Source organism: Neofelis nebulosa, chromosome 2 (genome assembly GCF_028018385.1).
Source record: "Neofelis nebulosa isolate mNeoNeb1 chromosome 2, mNeoNeb1.pri, whole genome shotgun sequence".
Lineage (NCBI taxonomy): Eukaryota > Metazoa > Chordata > Mammalia > Carnivora > Felidae > Neofelis > Neofelis nebulosa.
Window position 1 is genome coordinate 120,261,432 of NC_080783.1, and position 23,529 is coordinate 120,284,960.

The 23,529-nt window shown below is 45.3% G+C and overlaps 1 protein-coding gene and 1 long non-coding RNA gene across 4 annotated transcripts in view; one reads left to right on the forward strand and one right to left on the reverse strand.

Annotated features, from left to right (window-relative positions):
* The window catches only part of TBX15 (T-box transcription factor 15), a 103,808-nt gene extending 81,947 nt beyond the window's left edge, over positions 1–21,861 (forward strand). For all 3 annotated transcript variants that reach the window (XM_058716049.1, XM_058716047.1, XM_058716050.1), the window contains exons 7-8: positions 8,933–9,030; positions 19,382–21,861. In XM_058716049.1, the coding sequence (XP_058572032.1) occupies positions 8,933–9,030; positions 19,382–20,166 (883 nt within the window). In that variant the 3' untranslated portion in view covers positions 20,167–21,861. The remainder of the gene's footprint in view (positions 1–8,932; positions 9,031–19,381) is intronic.
* LOC131504089 (uncharacterized) lies at positions 11,256–19,456 on the reverse strand. Its single transcript, XR_009257768.1, has 2 exons — positions 19,368–19,456; positions 11,256–12,731 (listed from the first exon to the last, which is right to left on the reverse strand). It is a non-coding gene; the product is annotated as an uncharacterized LOC131504089 (long non-coding RNA).
* Positions 21,862–23,529: the final 1,668 nt, after the last annotated feature.

The following is a 23,529-nucleotide window of genomic DNA, read 5'->3' on the forward strand; positions in this document are numbered from 1 at the left end:
CTTCAGGCCGTCAGAGCTGGCTCCGAACAGTGGGAACATGCTTTTTGCTAGTTTCAGAGTCTGTGAGTGCAGGAAAGAAGGAGTCCCAGAGACTGAGTCCAGGAAGAGTGAAGTTTAGTTGAGAAAAGTTGCTCAGTAGCGAATGGAGAGGTAACATTACATCTTTATGGTTGGGCACTCCAGTGGACAGTGTATTCCAAAGAGAAGACAAAAGTCACAGAACTGAAGAGAACCAAGTGTTTGCAGTGTGTCCCATGGTCAAGAAGCAGAGATACATCTGTCCACAAGCCTGACAAGCCCACTGTGCTCAGCTAGGGGGAGCATTACACCTGCAAAGACCTTGCACTTGAAAGGGAGAGCAGAGGAACAGAAGGAACGAAGAGTCTCTGGGTCTCAGTCCACATCTAATGTGAAGGCCTTGTCTCTGCTAGGAGTGGCTGCCAAGATTTTACAGAAAGCCCAAGTCAGCTTGGGAAATTTTATACAATTCCCAGGGACTTCCTCCAAAGCAAACACATACATAAAAAGGAGAGGATTAAAATTATGATCTGTCTGGAGAGTGAAAGGTTCTATGAACTTGTCTTAATAGTAGCATGGAGTGCATGACTCTGGGTTCTCTCAGTAGCCTTCATCCTGTCTTTGACCTTGGGTTTTACCTTACTCCCAGCCTCCATTGCATCTAAGACAACTGCAAGGGCGACTGTCCCACGTGATGTGGTTTCATCCAGATACTCCCTGCTTGTGTGGTGCCTCAGAAGCCACTGCTGTTGGTTCCACTGCTGTAGGTCCCCAGTGGAGTGGCTCTTCTGCGGTCCAGGGAACTGGTGAAACTTTTTAGAAGGGTATCTTTTTCTCTGGAGGCCACCTGTGGAGGCTTCTACCACGACACTCAAATCCCACTTAGGAACTATCAGAAAGGAGCTGGAGGCAGGCCTCATATCATGGGGCACTTGGTTCATACAAGTAACTGTAGGTTGTCCTTCGCTGAAAAAACGAGAGGGACTTCAGGATGAGGTGTATGAGGCAATGTGTGTCTAGGCTGATTCTCAGCCAGCACTGCTGTTTGCTGGGAACGTGGCTGGTGGCTGTCCTTCTTGGTGCCTAGTGTCCCTTTACATAATATTTCAGGGGAGAGTGATCTAAAAATGGAGCCATTAACTGCATTACAGGAATGGATATATTGGCTTGCAGGAGAAGGATGCTTAATGAGGCTAATACTTAACACAAAGGAAGGAATCTCCATTGATGGGGCGGGGGTGGATATTTGGGAGTAAAAGATTTTCCTGTGACCGCCCCCTTCAGCAGCTGCTGTCCCAAGACCATGTTCATAGAGTGAAGAATCACCTTCTTGAGCACAGACAGGAAACCTTGTGAAGGCCCAGCCCTTTCTCACAAAACCCAGAGTGGAATCAGAATGCCTCCAGTGAATGGAAATGAAAAGGAAGGAAAAGGAAGAGTCAGCCAGACACTAGCCCCAGGGCCAGGTCATCGGTGCTTAGGTCTGAAAGAAACCATTTTTCTTTGTGAGTTGGGGAAGAAGTGTGCAGGGTGGGTCTCCGTCAAAGTCTGTTAGAAGAATTCTGTTACAACCAAGTGTTTCCAGTCTTGTCCACACCCTGGCCTACCTCTTAAGCTGAACATATGAAATTACTATATTTGTGGGTCAAAGAGGTAAAATATCGGCAGTTTCATACCGTTCAACCTTGTATATTCATTTCCAGGAATTTGAATCATAAGTATACGATAACATTAGTAATAATCATCTCACGTAGTATCGGTGGTCCAGGTTTTCCCTTTTTATCTCCAAGTTGATTGGTATTGTTAGAGTGTTTCCCATTTGACGGATGGTAAAGCTGAGTAGAGTGAGGTACTAGCTTTCAGAATTTGCAAATCCAGCCAACGGCAGCATCCAGAGGGTGATGTCACTGTCCTCTATTAGGCACAGCTTGACAGTCAGCAGACAGCTTTGCTCTTGTCCCTCTCCGGGTCCCTGTCGCTCATGAAGGCTCACATAGCAAACTTAGAGCCAATGCACTGACCACTTGCCTTCTTTCAACCAGCATGACTTCCAAGTGTCTCCCTCACTTTCAACTTCTATATTTTTATTTGTTCTCCCTAAAGCCATTGACTGTGTTTTTCCAGCCAGTCTCATCCTGCTCATTCCTGGCACTCTTACTAGCCCCTGTAGATTTTTCAGACTCTTTTGTTATCCCTGGCACGGGTGCCATTTAGCAGATCTAAAGTAAGTAATCGGCACTAGACTCCCTCTTGGGAACTGCTGCATCTACAGGTCAAGGTAGCTGGCCCTGTACTAGACTCTGGTGGCAGCGTCCTGCCAGACTCCCCCTCTTCTTCCAGGCCATGGCTGTTTATCACGTCCCCTGGCTTTTGGTCTTCCAGCCAGTATTTAACATTTTTCTCTGCCTTGTTATTTGTTCTCTCTCCTCTGTCATGAACCTTTTCCACCATTGTCCTCTTGGCTCCGTTGGTTTGCCAGGGAAAGTTGGCAGTTGTTTTATTATCTATGGCTCTCGCCCAGGGATGGTGTCATCTAACAGAGTGACGTCTTTTTAATGGTTAACATATTGGAGTCTGAAATATCTGCAAGATAATGAGGCCTACAGAGGCTTGAAGGACATGTTTTCAGTTCCTTGAGGAGAGAATGAGAGATGGAATTAGGTAACATGCAGGTCCCTCCACATTCAATCCAGAACCAGAGGGCTGACACAGTTTTGAATTCCAGGGAAATAAGAGTGTTTTCTCCTGTTACAGGTCACAACCTGAGCTGACAGTGGGATTTTGTTTGCTTGAGTTAGACCGATGGTCCTCAAGCTTTCATTATGTTTTTTTCTCTTGTTCGGATGTATTTTGTCTTTAATCAACCTGCATTTATTAAGTAACAATGAGGAGGGAGTAGTATCATTATTTCCGTTTTATTGACAGCGAGGCTGAGGCATGAGAAGGTTGTATGGCCTGGTCAAGATTGGGCTGATAAGCAGCCGGGTTGCAGTTTGGGCCCAGGCAGTCTGGCTCCAAAGCTCTTGGTCTTCTTTAAAAAAAAAAAAATTGTTTTTAACATTTATTCATTTTTGAGAGACAGAGAGAGACAGAGTGCAAGCCGGGGAGGAGCAGAGAGAGAGGGAGACACAGAATCTGAAGCAGGCTCCAGGCTCTGAGCTGTCAGCACAGAGCCCAATGTGGGGCTCGAACCCACAGACTGCGAGATCATGACCTGAGCCGAAGTCGGCAGCTCAACCAACTGAGTCCCCCAGGGGCCCTGCTCTTGGTCCTTCTTAACCACTGTGCTAATCTGCATCTTGTGTGATTACCAAATTAAAGTTTGACCATTCCAGTCAAATGCAAAGAAACTTACTCTTTTAGTTAGCCTGCTTTGTGTCATCAGGGATTGTTACTGTACTTCCTGAGGCAATGAAAACTCCTTTGAGAGTCCCATTGCTACCCATTCAGACTCCATGGGGGGTGGGGGGCAGGGTTCCCGAGCTGGGAATCCCTTGGGAAGGAACAGTTTTGACTCAACTCCAAGCATGTGCCCATTGGACACCTGTTCTTCCAAACCACTGTAAGGCACATCAGTGACAGCCAATCAGCGTGTAGATATACTTGTTGTACCCTCTAAAGCCAAGTTTTGAATGATGGCTTGTTGTTGGTGTTGTTTCCAATTTGCAGACCTCTGTTGGGGGGCCTTTTAAAATATTCCTGGACAACAAATACGTAGGAGCCAATTCCAGATCCAGGAAAGAAGGAGGTGTGGAAGGTTTGCCCTCACCTCAGTGGATGAAGGACAGTCTAAGAAAAAGGATTAGAAAGTTGAGATATGGTAATTAGATCTGAAAGAACAGTGTATTCTGGTTCTGTGTCTTTTCAAATGCTGGAACAGGAAGAGAGAAGAAAGATCAGAGGTGCAATACCGCCCATGGGATAAAATCCAAGCACCTAACATGGCATAAATATTCACAGTATCTGCCCCATCATCTCATCTTGCACCTGGAGCTCCAGTCACCCTGAACTATTTTCAGTTCCCAGAATGTGCCTTCCCTTCCATACCTCCAAGGCTTTGCGCACACTGTTAGCTCTCCTAGGAAAGGTCTTTCTGCCTCTTGTCTGTGTGGGAAACTGCTGAGTAACCTTTAATATGAAGCTGAAGTCACTGGCCTATCATGGAGTGATCCTGGAGTTTTCCAGGTGTAGGAAGTACTTCTTGTTCAGGGCTCCATGGCATCTTCTATGTATCGTCAGTGTAGCACTGATCACACAGGTCAGAATTAGCCATTTACGTGTTGTTCTCTCTTTCTTCTAAGTTTATTTATTTATTTTGAGATGGTATGTGTAAGCAGGGAAGGGGCAGACAGAGAGAGGGAGAGAGAGAATCCCAAACAGGCTCCATGCTGCCAGTGTCGGGCTGGAACCGTGAACCGTGAGCTCATGACCTGAGCCAAAATCAAGAGTCGGATGCTTAACCAACTGAGCCACCCAGGCACCCCTACACGTTTTTCTCTTTTTGTTAAACAGGACACTCCCAAATTACAGTAAAGACCCTCTGCTCTTTTTTGTTTTTAAATCTCCTGAACATGGCACATTTACTGTTTGGAAAACTTCTTCGTGACTTCAAAACCCCATCTCTGTGTTTCTTGACTGTCTGTTATTGACAGATGGCCGATGGCCTTATCAATCCCTAGCATAGGTTCCCTTTGTTGCCAGAATCACCAGAAAATGACTTGGGGAAGAGTTAAAAGTCAGAACTACAGAGAAAATAAATAGAAGAATCATAAAAAGCAACCCTGTCTCTCAACACAAAAAAACAGAAAGTATGCATCAACGTGCTACCTAATAGATTCATGAATGTAGTTATAATTGTTGTTATAATTATCAAATATTTGCTGAACTCCAAAGCAGGGCAATCCCACATTTTATTTTTAATGAGAATTTGGAAAAATAATTCTTTGCAGTCTGGCTTTTTTTTTTTTTTTCAAATCAGTTGATCTTGAGGCATCATCAATTTGTAAAAGAGATCTTTGGCTTGCTTCCTTTCCTTCCTTTTCTCCCTCCTCTTGAGCACATTCTGTTGGTTTGGCCAGTGAGCAGACTGAAAAGTCTAAAGAGAAGAGGCCTGGAAATCAGAGAGATGATTCCAGCCAAAGCACTGAACAAAAAGAGTTAGATATGGCCTCTCTTGTCACTGGAGCAAACAAGGAAAAGTAAGCAAGAAGGAGGCACTTGCCAATATGATCATCTCTGATTGGAAACCTCAGACGTGACATCAGGTCTCTGGTGTGCAACGGACCCAGAGAGGCCCACCATGTGGAACATGTTAATGATGTGAGGTTACCTAAGACTGCCTTTTTTTTTTTTTAATCTGTTAGACAATGAATTCACTTTTAAGAACCTTAAGATAAAATTTTACAAACCCAGCGTTTAATGGTGATGAATAAGTAAACAATGTGCTGCTCACGATAAACTTTGAATAGATGTCCAAGTGGCCAAAGATGTTAATGGGTAGTTGGCAAAGACTCTTGTAAGAGAAGATGAGGGTAGAAATGACGGGCCTCTGATAGGGGACTCAGACTTGGAGGTCAGAAATTCTGTGACTGGAACAGAAGAAACCAAAGGAAAAGTGAAACTCCTCTGAGACCTGAGTCAAGAAAGGCACAAACAGCTATGGAAACAAGTCCCACTTCTCCAATACCAAAGGAGTCCTTTTGTCTTCAGAGTCCTGATTTTCCATCAAGTTGTTTTTTTTAAGTTTTACGCTGGCTACAGTTCATGAAACAATGGCTCAGTAATAAAACACAGGGTGAAAATTCACTCCTTTTTAATGAATTCAGTGCACGTAAATTGAGTCTTACCAGGCAATAGGCATCACCTTAAGCACTGGGACACAGAGAAACATGGGATCCAAAGCAGACATGCTAGTGATGGAGAGGGCTGGATTACCTGGAGCTTATCTTGCCGTGGCCCATCACCCAAGTCTGATACATAGAACTAGTACTTTCTAACAATTAGATCTATCCAGTGAAGCTTAATGGAGTTTGAGGACAAATAAGATGTGGCATATAGTAAACAAATAGGATTAATTTTTCTAAAAAGAGACATGCTTTGCATATATAAATAGATTCAGGGAGTATCCAGGATAATTCTATGAAGGATGGAGCCACGGCCAAGTGTGGTGAGGAATGTGTGGTCTTAGTCATTATTTTTTGGTAGTCATGACCCCTCCCCCACCACCCCACGACCAAAATGAATCTTGTGACCGACCTCTGGACTGGATAGACCATGGCTGTGTCCATATGTGGAATCTCGTACATTACATTCTTAATGGCTAAGGAAAGTCTTCCTGAAGGGAATGTGGAAACCGTCTGGCACTGTCACCATTTACTCATTGGTAAAGGAACCAGAGGGTAAAAGTTACATCAGAGATTTCAGCCCAAGGTCAGAAAGAACTTTCTAACGTCTGTTAGAAAACTGAGTATTTTCCTTGGGAAATGCTCCAACAAAGGCTGAATAACCATCCAGGCTGGCATCACAGGAAGTAGGAGTAGGTGATACACAGGAATTTCCCTTTTGTTTTTTTATTAAAAAAAATTTTTTTTTAATGTTTATTTACTTCTGAGAGAGAAAGAGAGATAGAGCACGAGCAGGGAAGGGGCAGAGAGAGAGTGAGACGTAGAATCCAAAGAAGGCTCCAGGCTCTGAGCTGTCAGCACAGAACCCGACGTGGGGCTCGAACTCACAAACTGCGAGATCATGACCTGAGCTGAAGTCAGACGCTTAACCGACTGAGTCACCCAGGCACCCCAACTTTCCCAATTTTTAAACCAATTGATTCCACGACTCAGTCTTTCAGTTGGATTTTAGACTTGGACGGATGGGCAAATGGCCACTATCCTATAGAGAGTTGACTGCTTAAATAAAATCATGAATACCTTTGCCACAATCTTTTTGCCTGTTGTGAAAATGAAATCAAACCTTTTTATATTTCTTTAATAAATACAATATTGGCAAGTATAACAGTGTATTATTGTTACTTCAGTCTTCTGTCACTTTATTAGGAAATGAGAAGGGACTGTTCTTTGTCCTTGAGCTAATATTTTGCCCCTCGTTAGTACATGTTCCTGGGAAGAATGGAATCGGAGGTGGAGCAACAAAGGCCTTGCCATTTGCAGGGAGCCTGCTGTGCCATTAAAGGGAATCCTAAGATGTTCTGGTGGGTGGCCAGCATTCCAGAGCAAGGCAGTGAGATCTAGGCCCGGCCTATCTCTTTCTTACAATCATCAAAGCTCGGCATGCCTTTATCTGCCTATCCCCTTATTATTGTGAACTCCCTAATTGCCTGGACTCTTTCTCTCCACAAATAGTTTCATGTACTGTATTCAGCATTGATGTAGGTGAGTATGTGGACACGTCTTCTATTCCTACTTTTAACAGATTAACAGCTAATAAACACCATGCAACACCCTCTCTTCTCAACCTCTTCTAAAAATACAGAGTTCGATTTGCCAACATTGGTGTATTTAAAGCCTCCAAGATTCCAGGGAAGACTTTAGAAAGTTAACTGTGCAAGTAAGGGCTGTTCAGAGAGGAGATTTTCCAACATAAAGAGCCAATCAGTGTATCAGCAGCTCATCTGAGAAGAACCTCAGGGGATCTTATAGTCATTTATAAGGAAAGGATATTTGTTCTCACTTAAAATAAAACTTCTCACTTTGTTCTTGGTCTGCAGGACTGAAGACAACTCTGGAAATGTATTGCCTAGGGAGCAGGACAGGCAGCGTGTTTTCATCTCAGGAGGGAAAGCTTGTCTTTTCTGGGAAGGGACGCCATGTTACCTTCCAGTAACTTTGCAATGAAAGGACTATGTCACCTCGTTTTCTCTACCCTCCTTGCCCTGCCTTCCCCGTAGTCCCTGAACTTCCCTTCCCTCCACTTAGATAGAAGTGAAGCAGTTAAGTTTAAAGAAAAGTCAATAATCAGAAGCTATGTTCAAAGCTTTAAAAGAAGCCCCAGCCTGGACTCTGTTCCGAGGACTTGGAATATCAGCAAGAATATGTCTGAGACAACTTGGACAGTTATGTTGAAATTGTGCCCATCAGCACCTCATATATATGACAGAGAGAGAATTTATTGACTGGTAAAGTAGGCACTGTGTGCATATTTCAATTAATGGAACCTCCAGTATCAATGAAACAGAGAAGCCTTAATGTATTCGTAAAATCCTGGATGTTTCCTGTGGTCTGTCTCAAGTAAGTGACCCTCAACGACCAGCTTGATTATTAGATGATAAAATACAGGTAAATATTTACAGAAAGGTCTTGGCCTTTTTGCTTGAGGTATAGTTTCTGGGACCAAACCCTTTCTTTGCCTTCAGGTGGGTGTTTTTTAAGGCAACGGAAACTCAAGTGTATCTGCCCTGCTTGCCTCTGTTGATTTAAGAAGCCTGTAAAGCCACAGTGATTTGACAATTTCATTGACTCCACATACTCACTGATAGAGCTGGGGCAGTCTGTGTCTGTGTCACTGTGGTAATGATGACGACATCGTCCTGTGCTAGAGAAACCGGCAGCGCTACTCTCTGTTCAACTCCATTCGTGATATTAGTGACCTTGACCTTTAACAATTAAGGTGGGTTTTTTTTCTTCCATGCAGACCAGACATCCTTTGAAGAAAGCTCAGAGGAAAAGTCCATCATAGTTACGACTTACTCGCAAATAATCTGAATTGGGCTAATTTCTTCTTCCTTTTGCATTTCAGTGTCATCTATACCTTGCGCTCTTCCAGACGAATTGCCCCCAGTGGTGATATCTCTCAGTGCCTATGTCTATACCACTTCTCAGACAAATCACCACAGATCTTTAAAACGTCAGTGCATTTCTTGGCGTTATTTACAACTCCCTTTGCTGACTTTTCTCCTTGGCAGGACCGGACTGGAAGCCATCATGGAGACTTACGCATTCTGGAGACCCCCTGTGCGCACACTCACCTTTGAGGATTTCACCACCATGCAAAAGCAGCAAGGTAAAGTCGTGGGGCACGGCCTCTGCCTGGTGATGGTGCCGAGGAGAGTGGGAGCAGAACTGAATATAGCACATCTGGCCCCAAGCCAAGCCATGAGTTACACCCGTTCTTCTAGAACGAAGAGTACTTGGTAGCGCCCTAAATAACCAAAGCATAACCACTTGCACAAACAAGCCAGTTCCAGAGGCAGCACGCTTTCACTCTTCCTAAAAGGAGGGTTAGGTTCACGATTATGATGGTGGTGAAATTATTACTTCTACCCCTGAACGTTCACATAGCCCTTGGTACTCGAAGAGATCTTCATAATAACATCATTTATTCCTCATGGCAGCCTTATCAGTTTTCTTAATCTAGTTTTGTAGATGAGAACAAACTCGGCCCGCACAACGGCAGTGAATTGCTCAGGTCTGACAGCGAGTGGGGGGGCTGCCACAAGCCCGTCGGAGTCTCGCAACTTGTGTTCCCTCCTGTTCTTGTTTACGTGGAACAACACCTGCCTCAGGTTGATGGGCTGGGTGGACTTTTTCCTTACACTGATTTGTCCTTTCTTCCAGTATCTGCCCTCTCTGGCAGCTCAGGTTGGGAAGCCTGTGGCCTGTGCACAGGTGACTCGTGGGCTGACCTCGACTCCTTTCTTCAGTCCCATTGGTGGCTCTTCCCAGCACAGCCCCCGTTCACCTGGGGAAGCTTCCAGAGTGTCAGATGCTTTATAAGCCTCCCTCTCCAACCTCCTCCCGTCCCAGAGTGGCATGGGCCAAAATTACAGACAAAGCTTATTCTGTTCTGTCACATGGCTGCCGTTAATAGAGCCCCGAGTTTTGAAATTGTGGCTCTGCCATATGGGAGACCCTTCTAGGACTTGATGATACATTATATTACATTCCCCTCCCAGGGGAGCTTCTGGTGGTTTGCACGCTAAATTAGGTTTTGTAACCTAAATTATTGCGCTCTCTCAGATTGTAAGATAAAGCGATTGAAAACATAGGGTCTGGAGTCAGACCGCTTGGGTTAGGCTCTTCCTAGCTATGGGACCTTGACCAAGTCCCTAATCCTTTCTGATACTTAGTTTTCTCATGTGCAAAATGGAGAATTTTTGTGAGGATTAAATGAGACAATGGAAACAGGGGAAGCACTCACGACATGCTAGCTCTCGTGGTGGTGGTGGCGGTGGTCGTCATCGCCACCATCTCTGTCCCTCTCTGTCCCTGTACATGGATACCTGAGAGGCAGATGCATCAGGGACGAGAGATACTGCCTTTCTGATGATTAGTTATTTAAAACATGATTAGACCATTCACCTTCACAGGGATCTGGTGAGGCAAGTGATCCAGAATTTCTGTCTCTCTCTCTTTTTTTTTTTTTTAATAAATGGAGGAGAAATGGAAGCCCTCTGCATGAAGCAGACTTCTCCTCATAATCCTGTGAGAAAAGAAGGGTCAATACATCTTCAGGGTGTTGCTATTGCTTCTAGGCTCTCATGGCCCTTACGAGGCAGAGGTATTCTGACAGTTGGGAAATCTGGGTCTCCATCTTGGATGGCCACTACCTCTCTATAACCTTGGGCAAGGTACTTCTAGTGAATCTGTTTTCCTCACCCACCAAAGAGGGGTAATTTTTTACAAGATCACTTACGTAAACATGCTTCATAAAGGAACATGTGTCATTCTCGTGCAAAGATACTTACTTGATCCTGTTTATTTCTGAGGTGGCTCCTTGCTTCTTTGCCCTTGCTTTATGTTGATTTTGCAAGCCCTAGCTAAGCAAGAGTTTGTATCATGGAGGCTGGTGTGAGAATGTTGGCAGGGGTATTGCCAGTTCTTGAGAAGCAGGCATGGGTGGGGACATAGTGTTCACTGCTGTGTTCTCAAGAACTGTCATAGGGCCTGGCACCCCGGAAGTACCTAATGAACAATGCCAAGTGAAGTCACTTGGTGGCACTGTGGCTCAGGTAGGCAGGGTCACTGTCTGATACATGTGCTTGGAGCACAACTACCTAATATGTGTGTAGATGTGGATGTGGAGTGATGACTGGGATTGGCAACCTGTATTTCAGCAGCACGTGGGGCCGTTAGGCAGGCACAGGCACAGGGAACTGGCATGAGTTGCTTAGGTGTGTAACATGGCCGGTTTCACGGTGTTTCTATCAAAAATTTATCCATATGATAAATTTATTGTTGACACTTAGGAAACAATGGTTTAAGAGAAACTGGACTTTTGAAGCAAACTGTCACACTTAATTAGGGAGTCCATTTTTTATTGGTGGGGGATGAACTTGGAATTAATAGATACATATGGTAGTGGGATGGGGCTGGAGGAAAAGCCAAAATTCTGTTCAATTGTTTAATTGGAATCCATTTTTGAACTATACATTGAACTTGATCCAGATTCTCATTATTAAAAAATATGTGGCTTGGTTTCTTCACATTAACAAAGGACATAAAAGAAACAACATTCACTCCCTCCTCCCTTAAGAACTAAGAATTCCAGTAGCTCTGGACAGTATCACGTATGAAACGAAGAAAAGAGACATAGCCACCTGTGTTGAACTGTCTCATGTCTTAGAAGGAGTAGAAAGTGATGACCTTCTAGAGGAAACTTCGGTGGCAGACTGATCTTGTAGTAATTCCCTTTTGGTGAAGAGAGTATTGGCAGTGTTGACACAAAACCTAAGCTCCACATAATGACTGACTTACTTACCCAGTGTCCATATAACCTCACTGCTTCAGACACATGAATATCTGGCATGTCAAATACATGGCCCTAAGACTGTTTTCTACTGCTGCTTCTGCTGCTGCTGCTGGAAGCTAGACTCTTCTGTCTGAATGAGGTTACAGATGCTTTTTTCATCCCGTCCTTGCTGTCATTTTTATTTCTCTTTCGTGAAGACCCATTTGTTGGTAACATTGCAAGGAAAGCCCTTAGTTGAATTAGCCTCAGTTTTGCAAAAACCCAAATCCTTCTGTTTAAAAAAATATATTGAATGGGTATTCTATATAGTTGTTTTCTCCTATGGAGAAGCATGCATGGGATTCATTATCCTCTGCCTTTTACACAAAGAGAAACCAAGGCACAGAGCAAAGTCTGCTCACATATTTGCAGGTAAATGGTGGCAGAAGTGAGCTTAGGATTCCGAAGTGTGTCTCCATCTTGACAGGGCAGTTCCCTTTCCATTAGACCACATTTGATTTCTTCATTCTTACTAGAGCTTTGATTGTCCACAACATTGTTTTTTAGTTTACACTTCCAATTGATGTTTTCTGGCCAACACCTTGAGCATTAATTCTAAATAGGTCGATATTCTATTTTTATGAAGTCAAGTGTATGGTCTTACCTTCAGATGTCTTCATTTAGAATCAGCAAGGGAGTTCACATGTTTGGAGAGTCTGGAGATAGGATTCTATTTCAGGAGGGGCTTCTACCTGAACACTGCTAGTGGCAGGGACAAAATGAACTAACCAAGTAGGTGATGCTTGGGGACGTTGACTGAGGCAACACAGGTAGAGAAGAAAAAAGAAGAGCCCAGGTCAGTTATGGCCAAGTGCAGTCCTGTTGTTCTGATGATATATACAGTGGAGCTGTTTGTATGGCCCAAACCGAAAGAGCTTGTGTGAGCACCATCCGTGTCCAAGGGGCTGACAACTCTTGTACCGGGAAGGAACCATCTTGGACCAGTGACACCAGAGCTGACAGTCCATCTCCATCTGTGGAAATAAGGAGACCTGCCATTTATGGAACGCTCCCTCTTCCTCAAATGGTAGCAGACATCACCAGAAAAGATTGGGTCTTTTAATGTTTGTCAGGCAGTTAAAAGGATATGAGCATCTCTGTTGGTGCTGGGATTTTCATCAGCTTGATTTATAACAATTAGAGGTTGGTCCTGGAAAGGGATCAGAAACTGAGAAATTCAAACCAGTAAAACACAGGGAAAGGGGACAGTTCAAGGGACAGCTTGTCTTTGAATTACTGTGGATTACTCTGTAATGATTCTGAGATAGCTACTTACACAGATCTCATGTATCACTGAGGTGAGGAAGGATGGCTGTGAGGAACTCGTGACAGGGATTGACAGGGTGTCTGAACTCAGTCCACTAAAACAGTGGCGACATACATTTTGTTTTGTCCCAAAGTCCCTGATGCTCAATGTGTCCAGAAATCTAGCACACGATTTACCTTACAGACTTGGCGCCCTCTCCTGGGGGAAGAACACCACTATATATATGCATCATCCTGGGTGTTTCCCTGCCTCCTTCCCCACCGTAGGTAGCCCCCATCTCCAAGTTCTGGAATCCGTCCACACCTTTAATCTCCCTTGCCACCACCTGCTCCAGGCTCCCACCTGACTTCATCCTCAGACCCCCATGGTGGTAACATAGCTGTGAGCAGCAGTAGACCTACATCTTAAGTCTCAATTTGAGGGAAAGGGTCATGTGCCCCTCTTAAGGTTTCTAGCAAAATCTCTGAGTCTCATTGACTCAAATTGCGTCACCCCCGAACCAATTACTGTGGTCAGGGGTGGGGAATATGATGCGTGGACCATCCAGCTCTTAGTCACATGCCTTCCCTGGAGGTAGGGGTGGAGAGCTGAGAGTGGGGGACGGGGGGGTTTCTCAGTGGGAAGCTGGGTACTGTGGCCAGGAGACAGGCAGATCAGCCCTCAATGGCAATCACAATCGGTGTGTACATGGCCGCAGGGAAGGCAGTAAAACAAGGAGCAGAGAAAACAGACCAGTTCATGGAATGTGAAAAAACAGGGCCACCCCAGCTAGGCAAGGTGGTAGGTGTGAAACAGGGCCATCCAGGAAACAGAGAGACTCAGAACCCAAAAGACCAATGTGAAAAATGAGAATTGGGTGAATATATTACAAGCTAGATTAGGGGCACCAGGTAAGCATCTGACTTTGGCTCAGGTCATGATCTCACGGTTTGTGGGTTAGAGCCTTACAAGGGGCTCTCTGCTGTCAGCGCAGACCCTGCTTCTGATCCTCTGTCTCACTCTCTCTCTCTCTCTCAAAAATAAACATTTTAAAAAAAGGAAGAGGTCTGGATCTATGTATATCTTTAAGCTTTATGGAGAAGGATGCATTAAGAGTCTTTCTAAGATTGAAACCACACAATTCTCATTAGCACTATAATGTTTCACATTTGCATTCTAAGAAGGGCCCTCATTTCAACTAAGGGTAATTCCATAGTAGGGAGGAATGGAGTTGTGATCCTTAACTTTATGGCTTTTGGGTTTATTCCCTGGGATCAGTCCACAGGGTGCTGACATCTTACCTTTTCCCTGTTTGAATGCCTCAAAGGCGGCTACTCAGGGACACAGTGATCCCACATTCTCCAAGGAACACATGCCACCAAGTTATATGAGAGAAGAGTCTGGCTTACGCAACCAAGTAATTACATGGAAATTTATTCTTTACTAGCCCAGATGGGGTCTTGTTTTTACTGTTTTTCAATTTTTTTGTGGGGGGAAAGCACAACAAAATAAACCCAAAAGGAAACTGTATGTGAACGCCTCCATATTACAATCTGGAAGTGATCAATTTAAAGATGCAAAAGTCAGCAGGTTTGGTATTCAGGATTTTCATGGTCACATTGTACTTGTCTTCATGGTACACAAGTATATTCTAGGTTATTGTCCTCGTATGGAATCACTGCTAAACATGTATTCTTTTTGGTTATATTGGCTGCGAGCCTTGAATATTGGAACAAGTTAATGTTGAATATGAATTTCAAGGAGTATCTCCTCACTTGGGTCCATGGGTAAAACAAGATGCAGGGAGGTGGGGCGGGTGGGGGATTGGTCCTGGAATACCAGAGAGTTTTCAGCTACTTAGGGCATTACATTTTAATCACCTCTCAGACATGGATTAAGGCCTCTGGGGACAGTGGGAAAGACACCAACCTACCTATTTGTGTTCAATTCCGCTTGCTTGATCTGAGAATGGAGACACAGAGCATGGAATTTCCATTCTAGGCAGGGGTGAGGCAAGAGGGAAAGATAGTTCAGAGAGGAAACAGAGCTGGTTTAGCCTTTGGGAGTACAGGCTTAGTGGGCCCATAGTGGTCACGGGCCCAGTGCTCTGTCATTCGCAACCACGGAGGCTCCTCCAGCCTGTTACATCCAGGCATCTAGCTGTGACATATGCTCACCAGAGTGCAGGAAGGCCAGACATGCTCAGCTCCGTGGAAGAAGCCAACACCTGAGAGTCTCCCCATCAGAACCCAAATACCCTGTGATTCCTTTCTCCTTCTTTCGCTCCTTCTTCACCGACGGAAAGGAAGAGAAAAGGAAATAAATATTTAATGCCTTTGTGCACTTTGTATTATATGTTATTTCATCTGTTTCTCAGAACATCCCTACAAAGGTAGATACCCGAAATTCCATTTGTATAGAGAGAGGCTAACTTGCAAGGTCCCGTAATCAGTAAGACAGCTAGGCAATCCAAACGCTACAGCCCACACTCATCTATTAAATAAAGCTTCAGTCAAGACCCTGAGAGCATTCAGGACCTGGCTGTGGCAGAGGGGTGAGGCGAGAATGTTATACAAGAAAGGGAGGTGTGCTTTTCTCAGAGAGGCAGCTCTGCCCCCTTTGTATCAGTGTCACCTGGCCTTCCACTCTGCCCTAGCTCTTCTGGGATGAGAGGCCTCAGGCAGCCGAGTGTTGAGATGCACAGGGAGGGCAGCCTGCCTCCTTATGCTTATTTAGCGCTTGGCTGGCACTTCCGATCTTGTTTGACAGCCGACAAGCTGTTAGATCATGCGAGAGTAAAGACTTCTCGGTATCTCGTTTGCTTCTCTGCAAAACGAGTGCCGCAGTGTTCTCTTTCTATGTGGACTTTGAAAACTAGCTGTCGTTTGTATTGAGTGCTTTAAGTGCACAAGAGCACTTCTTCAAAGTGAATGGAAGCAATGTGACCTTCTCCTGGACAGGCTTGCTCCCCGGCTTCAAACACTGGTTCATGTGGGGGCTCCTGCCCCCTGAAACTCAGCAGGCCACCAAGTCTCATTTCCAGGGAGTGTCATCTAAAAGCCAAAGCAAGCTGACTACAAACTTTTTAACATGTACCTCTCATCTGCTCAGCAGAAATCCCTGTGACTTGTTAATAGCTCCCTTCTTATTTTTTTGTAGTGAAACCAATTGAGGCCTTAAATCAGTACCATTCGTTCCATCTCGGGCCATCTGAGAAAACCATTTAGAGTTGTAAAAAGTCATCTGTTGCATCTTGCGCTTCCTGCTGCAGGGCGAGGGCCAGTGCCTGACAGAGCGAACCCACAACAGGACGGTACAGTGTGCCGAACAGGGGGTCTCTTCGGGGACCCCATAAACACCAGATCTGGGAGAGCAAGAACGGACCTTCAAAGAGAGGAGACCAGATACATATCCCATAAAACACAAACCTCTTTACAGCTGGAGTCAAGTTTCTCCACTTGCGCCACAGCGCTGCTTTCACCGAAGCTCATAGTGTTTAGGGTGGAAGAGGAGGAAGATGTGTGCAGCATGCCGCTTGCAGAAAATGAATCTCTGACCTTCCCCGGCCGGCCCTGTCGCCGAGGCCACGCAGTGGTCCAAAAACAAGAAGTGGGAGATGTTCTTCCTCCTCCTTCTCAGCTGTCCCCTTCCCAAACTCCTTTATATTAAAAGGATTCCTTGAAAAGTCCTTGTTGGCCATGCACACTTTTGTGTAAGTTTCATCCTCAGACGCAAATAGAATTCTGCAAGGATAGAAAGTGAAGCCTTATCAGTTTGAGACCGTCTTTCAGAGATGAGGAGAACGAAGAGGCAGGACACGTTGCCTGTGGTCATGAGCCGGGTGGAGGCCGGCAGACCTAGAATTTGTCTGGGTGCTGTTCCTATGACTGTCAGCTGCTGGCTTCCTTCTCCCAGGGGTGTTGACAATGTTGGCCTTCTCTCAGTTTGTGGAATAAAAATCTTTTCGCGAACCCTCTTCAAGGAATTTAAGGACTGAAGAAGAAACAAAAGAAGGAGAACTTCCTGAAATGACTCTAACTAAAATCAGCTCCTGTTTATAGTTCTACCTTGGAAGTTTCATGGGGGAAATTTTTGTGACCAAGGAAAAAGTGATACTAGTTGGGTTTTGTAAAAATTTAACTCTAACAAAGCTGTTGACAGGAGCTAAGTTTGTACTTCAATACTACTACCATATCTGTGCACGTAGGCTGAGGCTAAAAATTAACTTTGGGTTTCTCTTTGAGGTATCTGCATCTCGGTGTGCACATCTGGATCCTCCTCCCTGGCACACTGCGGATGGTTCCTCTGTATCTCAATATCTCTGGAATCCTGCTGGTTTTCTTCCCATTTCTCTCACGGATAAAAACCTTATTCCTGTTCCTTTCCACTTAAAATGTCCTTTACCCTTTTATAGCAGATCAGGTTCCTCACATGAGTTGTGGATGACCTGAAGATAACCAGGCTCTTGGGGGGGGGGGGGGAGCTGTGCTTTTAAAGAACTCTGGGAAATTCCCAACCTTGCCCCGAAGGAGGGAGTCCATCATCGGGAGACACAGGAGGGTCTCTGTGGAGGACAAAGCAGCCTCCTGTTCTGGAATTCAGATGACAGCTCCAGCGGCCCCAGCAGTCCCCACTGTCTTTGCCAGTGGGCAAGGCAAAAAGCGGTTGCTACCCTGCTGCTTCCTAGCCCTGGGAAAGGAGAAGCTTGGAAAGGCCATTCTTTTTTTTTTTTTTTTTTTTTTTGGCTTCTGAGAACACATTTGAAGTAGGTTGGGTTGAACTGGCCCTTCATCTGTTGGTGCATCAGCCGCCAATCCAGTTCTAATATCCACACGTCAGAGAAGCAACTCTTTCAAACACAGATACGGGGACTTTAGGAGATGGAGCTGGAGTTCCTCTACCCCAAAGTGTGGTCTCTATGCCAGTAAGCAGCATCAATCTCAGAAATGCACGTTCTCAGGCCCTGCCCCAGACCTATAGAATCAGAAACTCGGGGTGGTGTGTGGGGACAGTCAGCAATCTATTTTAACAAGCCTTCCAGGTGATTCTCATGGCCCTTAAAGTTTAAGGATTGCTATTCTGGGTACTTTGAAAGAAGGAATTTGGGTTTTATTATTGCTTTTCACCCCCAGCTGCACATTAGAATCATTTGATTGCTGTTTAGTTGGTCTGAGGTGGGATCCTGTCACTTAAAGCTTGTAGCTTCTCCTAACTTATCCAATTCAATATCTCATCTTCTGGATAAAGAAACAAACCCAGAGAAGATAAGTGATGTGCTCAGGGTCAGCTGGGGTGGGGGCGGGGGGTGATTCGTGTGGCAGAGCTGTGAGGGCGCAGGTCTCCTGACTTTGTGACTGTCTGAACCCCTGCCCTCACAAATATCCCAAATCCACAGACTACATTTACAGTCCTTGTTCCAGTCTCTGAGACTGGACAGGGTCTTACAGAGGGAGATTGGCAGACCCTCTGGATTATGATGATTTAGTTACAGGTTAGCTCTGCTTTATGCTAACCTAGCTCTTCCGGTTGTACTCATAATACCTCTCATATGACAGAACTTCAGGCCAGTGCCTCCCTTCCTACTACCTGGGCCCCTCTCAGTCCTCAACCTTGACCCAGTGCCCCATTTCCTCTGTGGGTATGGTCCTGAGATTTGGTATGCTGTGTTTTTACCTGGAAGACTAAATATGGCAAAGTCTGCAACAGTCCCTGGTGAAAACATATATTTCATGCCTTTCCACTGAGAACGGAAGAAGTTTTGTGGGGGGATTTTAATGCTGAGTACCAGAGGTCTTACTGGAAAGTGAATTTGTTTCTTCTTCGTGCCTCAAGTGAGAAATGGCAAAGTGAATATTGGAAGGGGTTTTTTTTTTTTTTTAATTTTTTCAACGTTTTTTATTTATTTTTGGGACAGAGAGAGACAGAGCATGAATGGGGGAGGGGCAGAGAGAGAGGGAGACACAGAATCGGAAACAGGCTCCAGGCTCCGAGCCATCAGCCCAGAGCCTGACGCGGGGCTCGAACTCACGGACCGCGAGATCGTGACCTGGCTGAAGTCGGACGCTTAACCGACTGCGCCACCCAGGCGCCCCGGGTTTTTGTTTTTTTTTAAAGAAGACTTTGAAGGCATTTACACACAAACAAAAGTTTAGTGTTCTTTTGTGTCATCTCTGTCTTTTTTGGAGAGTGTGTGTGTGTGCACACGCGTGTGCCTATGTATGTGTGCACAGATAGAATCACTTAGGTCTGCTGAGTTAAGAGAAAGCTGTGGTTCTGTAAAAATCAGCCCGTCTGGGACATTTGAGGGTACCTCCTGCATGGCTTGCCTCTGGCCTGGACGGGCCTCTGTCTCAATGGTATTTACCTTTTATTTTTCAGGGGGCAGCACAGGCACTTCCCCGACCACCTCCAGCACTGGGACACCATCGCCTTCAGCTTCTTCTCACCTTTTGTCTCCATCCTGTTCTCCTCCAACATTTCACCTGGCCCCCAACACTTTCAACGTGGGCTGTCGAGAGAGCCAGCTGTGCAATCTAAACCTCTCTGATTATCCACCATGTGCCCGAAGCAACATGGCTGCCTTGCAGAGCTACCCGGGGCTGAGTGACAGTGGCTACAACAGGCTCCAGAGTGGCACTGCTTCAGCCACTCAGCCCTCCGAAACCTTCATGCCTCAGAGGACTCCATCCCTGATCTCAGGAATACCGACTCCTCCCTCGTTGCCTAGCAACAGCAAGATGGAAGCCTACGGTGGCCAGCTGGGGTCCTTCCCCACTTCCCAGTTCCAGTATGTCATGCAGGCCGGCAATGCAGCCTCGAGCTCCTCCTCACCACACATGTTCGGGGGCAGCCACATGCAGCAGAGCTCCTATAACGCCTTCTCTCTCCACAACCCTTACAATCTGTACGGATACAATTTCCCCACTTCTCCGAGGCTAGCCGCAAGCCCGGAAAAACTGAGCGCCTCTCAAAGCACTTTACTCTGTTCTTCTCCTTCCAACGGGGCCTTTGGAGAGAGGCAGTACCTGCCCACGGGGATGGAGCACAGCATGCACATGATTAGCCCTTCGCCCAACAACCAGCAGGCGACTAACACCTGTGACGGCCGGCAGTACGGGGCGGTCCCAGGCTCCTCCTCCCAGATGTCCGTGCACATGGTTTAATGGCCAGGCCGAACAGCACGGAGCCGGGGCCCCAGAGTCTCCACGGGCAGATCCTCCTCTTTGGGAGCCCAACGCCTTTGAAAAACGGGAACTGTGTATTTTTTTTTCTTTCTTTTTTTTTTTTCTGGAGGAGGAAAGCACATCCCGAAGAAGAACAAAAGACCTTTAAGCCACTGAAGGATACTTACCATGTGGAATCATCTCCGACTCAGTGGCCATTCTCCTGCCTTCCCAAACCTTAGTTTTATAAAGCATTGTCTACTCTAGAGTGGTCTTTGAAGAAACTGATTTATCATTTTATAATAATGTTAAGGGAGATGCTAGCATGTAGCAGCCATAAAAAGTTACCCCCACACAAATACAGACCTACCTATACGTACACACATACATACATACATGCATGCACACACACACACACACACATACATATTTGCACACAAACTTACCTACAGCGATACACACACACACACACACAGACTTGGAATTGGGCGAACTCTGTGGAGGGGGGCCCAGGTGGGTGCTTTCACCAAGAATCGGTCTATGTACAACGCTAGATGGACTGGGCCAGCAGTAGCTGCCAACCTTTCTCCCCTGCAGCTTACCCTGTTTCTGGAATGAACCGTGTATCCTGGAACCCCCTCCTACCCACAGGGTGGACAGACACCACCACTACAACTGGACTTGGCTTCCTGAAAAAAGATGGCTTTTGAACTTTGGCTCTCCTAACTCTGTTTGATCGCTGACGTTCCCAGTGGTACCTGTGAAAAGGGAGTAAGAGTAGCCGAATGAGAAAAGAGGAGAAGGAGTAGTGGGCAAGAGAGAGGCGGAGAGCAAGACTGAGAGAGGAAGTGTGAGCAATGGTGAGAGTGACAACGCACCGAGGAGATTGGTTTGGGGTCGTTTCTCTCCCTCCCCCTACAGGTGATAGAATCATGGCGTTACCGAGGAGTAAGCCTCTCTGGGACACTGTGCAGAGTCAGGGCACTGGAGAGAGGACCCGGGCAAGGAATGCACTTGGATCCCACAGCTCTGACCAGCATGATCCAGAAGAGGGGTGCGCTGCCTGGGAAGTGCCGATTCCAGAGCGCGAAGCCTGGTGGGGGAGGGGGAACAGGAGTGTGAAGAAGGAAGGGTGTTATAATCCCGACAGATGATACCAAGAGCAGAGGCGACAAATCGAGGCCTGGCCGTCTGCATGCCAGATCCAGACACCTGACCTGGATTGCCTGCCCCGCAGCCCCCAGGGCAGGAGAAATCCAGTCACGTTCCAGGGAATTACAGATGGGCCTTTCTGCATCCTTCCACCTGCCCTTAGGTCTCCATTTTTATCAAATAGTTTATTGCATTTTGAAGTTTGGGTTTTTTTCCTTCATCTTTCCCTTTCCCCTCAAATCCTTTAATGTTAAGAAAACAAGTAAAGTTTGGTGCAAGCTAAACTTTTTAAGTGGTGTGGAAATGCAAATAATACCAAGTAATACAGATATTATTAAGATTTTTGGTTTTGAGGTGTTGTAGATAAATGTATTTATGTGCCTAGTGGGGAATCCAATATTATGAATATTAAAAAAGGGGGCAATAAAAAGGGTATGTAAAATATGTATGAAGTAAAGGTGTATAAAAAATTTGCCCTTATGCACGGAACTGTTTCTAAGTGCCAAGCACAGAAAGCCGCTAAATAAAATCTTTGCAATTGTTTCCTGTCTGTTTGTATGGAAAAAGTAAAAAGTCTATGCGTTTCCATTATGCTTTGTAATAAGCACAGCACGGTCATCTATACCACTTTACGTGATCTCTGTGTAGACCTCATGAAGTAGATATTACCATGCTCATTTTATGATTAGTAACTGCGCTCCAGAGAGGTTGAGCGGATTATCCAGGATCACAGAGTGTCAGAGAGGGAGCCAGGACTTGAAACCAGGTCTAACTCTGTGGGATGTTCGCCTCTCACATTAGCTGCAGATGCCAGTGAGTCTAACAGCGATCCTCACCCTGGCTATGTGCCCGGCATGATACCATTCTATGACTATCTCCTCTCATTCTCCCACTGTTCTGTGAGATATTAGTTTATCATCATTTCATAGAACTGGAAACAAGCTTTAAAAAGTTTCAGTACTTGATAAAGGCCCTCAGGTAGCAAGTGATTGACCTGGCGATTTGACCTCAGGGTCCTGCAGGGCCCCAGCAGTCCCATGAAGCACTTGGGCAATCAGGAAAGAAATTCTATCCAAAGGGAGTGAGGGGAGAGTGACTCTGAGGCTGTTTAATCATAAATTTATACCCCCCCCCTTTAAACACACCACCACAAGACCAGAGGCATGATTTTGAGTTCTCATGCACCAAATGACTGATAAGAGACTAATAAAGTGCCTCAGGCTGTTCACTTATAAACACTCCCATATTCTCTCATTTGAGCCTCACAGTGTCCAAGGACAGGGTGGGAAGTATTGTTTTTGCAAATGGGAGATGAGGATTCTTAAAGTTGTGACCCGCCAGTGATTCAACATGGATGGGAAGCAGCAGAGCCAAACAGCAGAGCCCCCTGCTCTCCCTCCATCCTGGATCATTTCCGGTTGACAGCGACGTTGGGAGTCCACTGACCCATTTCATCGGGGCTCGATTTCGGGGGTCAGGTTGTCCATGAGCACACCCACTCACTGGAAATGAAGCTTGGTTTGGGGGAGTAAAAACTTCTCCAATCATTGCGTCAGTTTTATAAATAACTTCAAAGACTGGCATGCCAAGTTAATTCCATTAGCTATCACGTGGTTGCCAAAATAGCCGAGATAATGGCTGGATCTCCATTGGGCTAGATCCCCAGTCTCAATGGATTGTGGGTATGACATATCTCAAGATTTAAATAGGCACTATTTACTTGGAAATCTTGCAGTCAATCCTTGGCTTCATGATGGTAGATAGAAAACAACTACATATAAAGCTTACGGTTATTTCTTTCTGATTTAACAGCATACCAAATATTATGCACTGGCCTAATAGTGTTTGAGGCTTTAGCTAACAGATAATCATAATATGCCAAGAGCAAACTTTACATAGAAATTTCCATACTTTCATTGAACAGAATAATAATTTCAATAATCACTTACGAGTGTTAATTACAGAAAAATTCCTGTAATTTGTATTAATTAGAATGGTCCAAATCAATTACATCTCAATTATGGCATATGTTTCTATCTATAAATGAGAAAGTAATAAAAACATTTATTTTAACAAACTGGATAAAGAATTTGTCAAGAATATGCCTTACCCCATTCTCTTTAAGTAATGGTGAGAATTCATTATAATTGGTACACTGATTACATACATAGAGGTAGTAGAAAGCTATTCTGCCCTCATTCATGTTTCTGG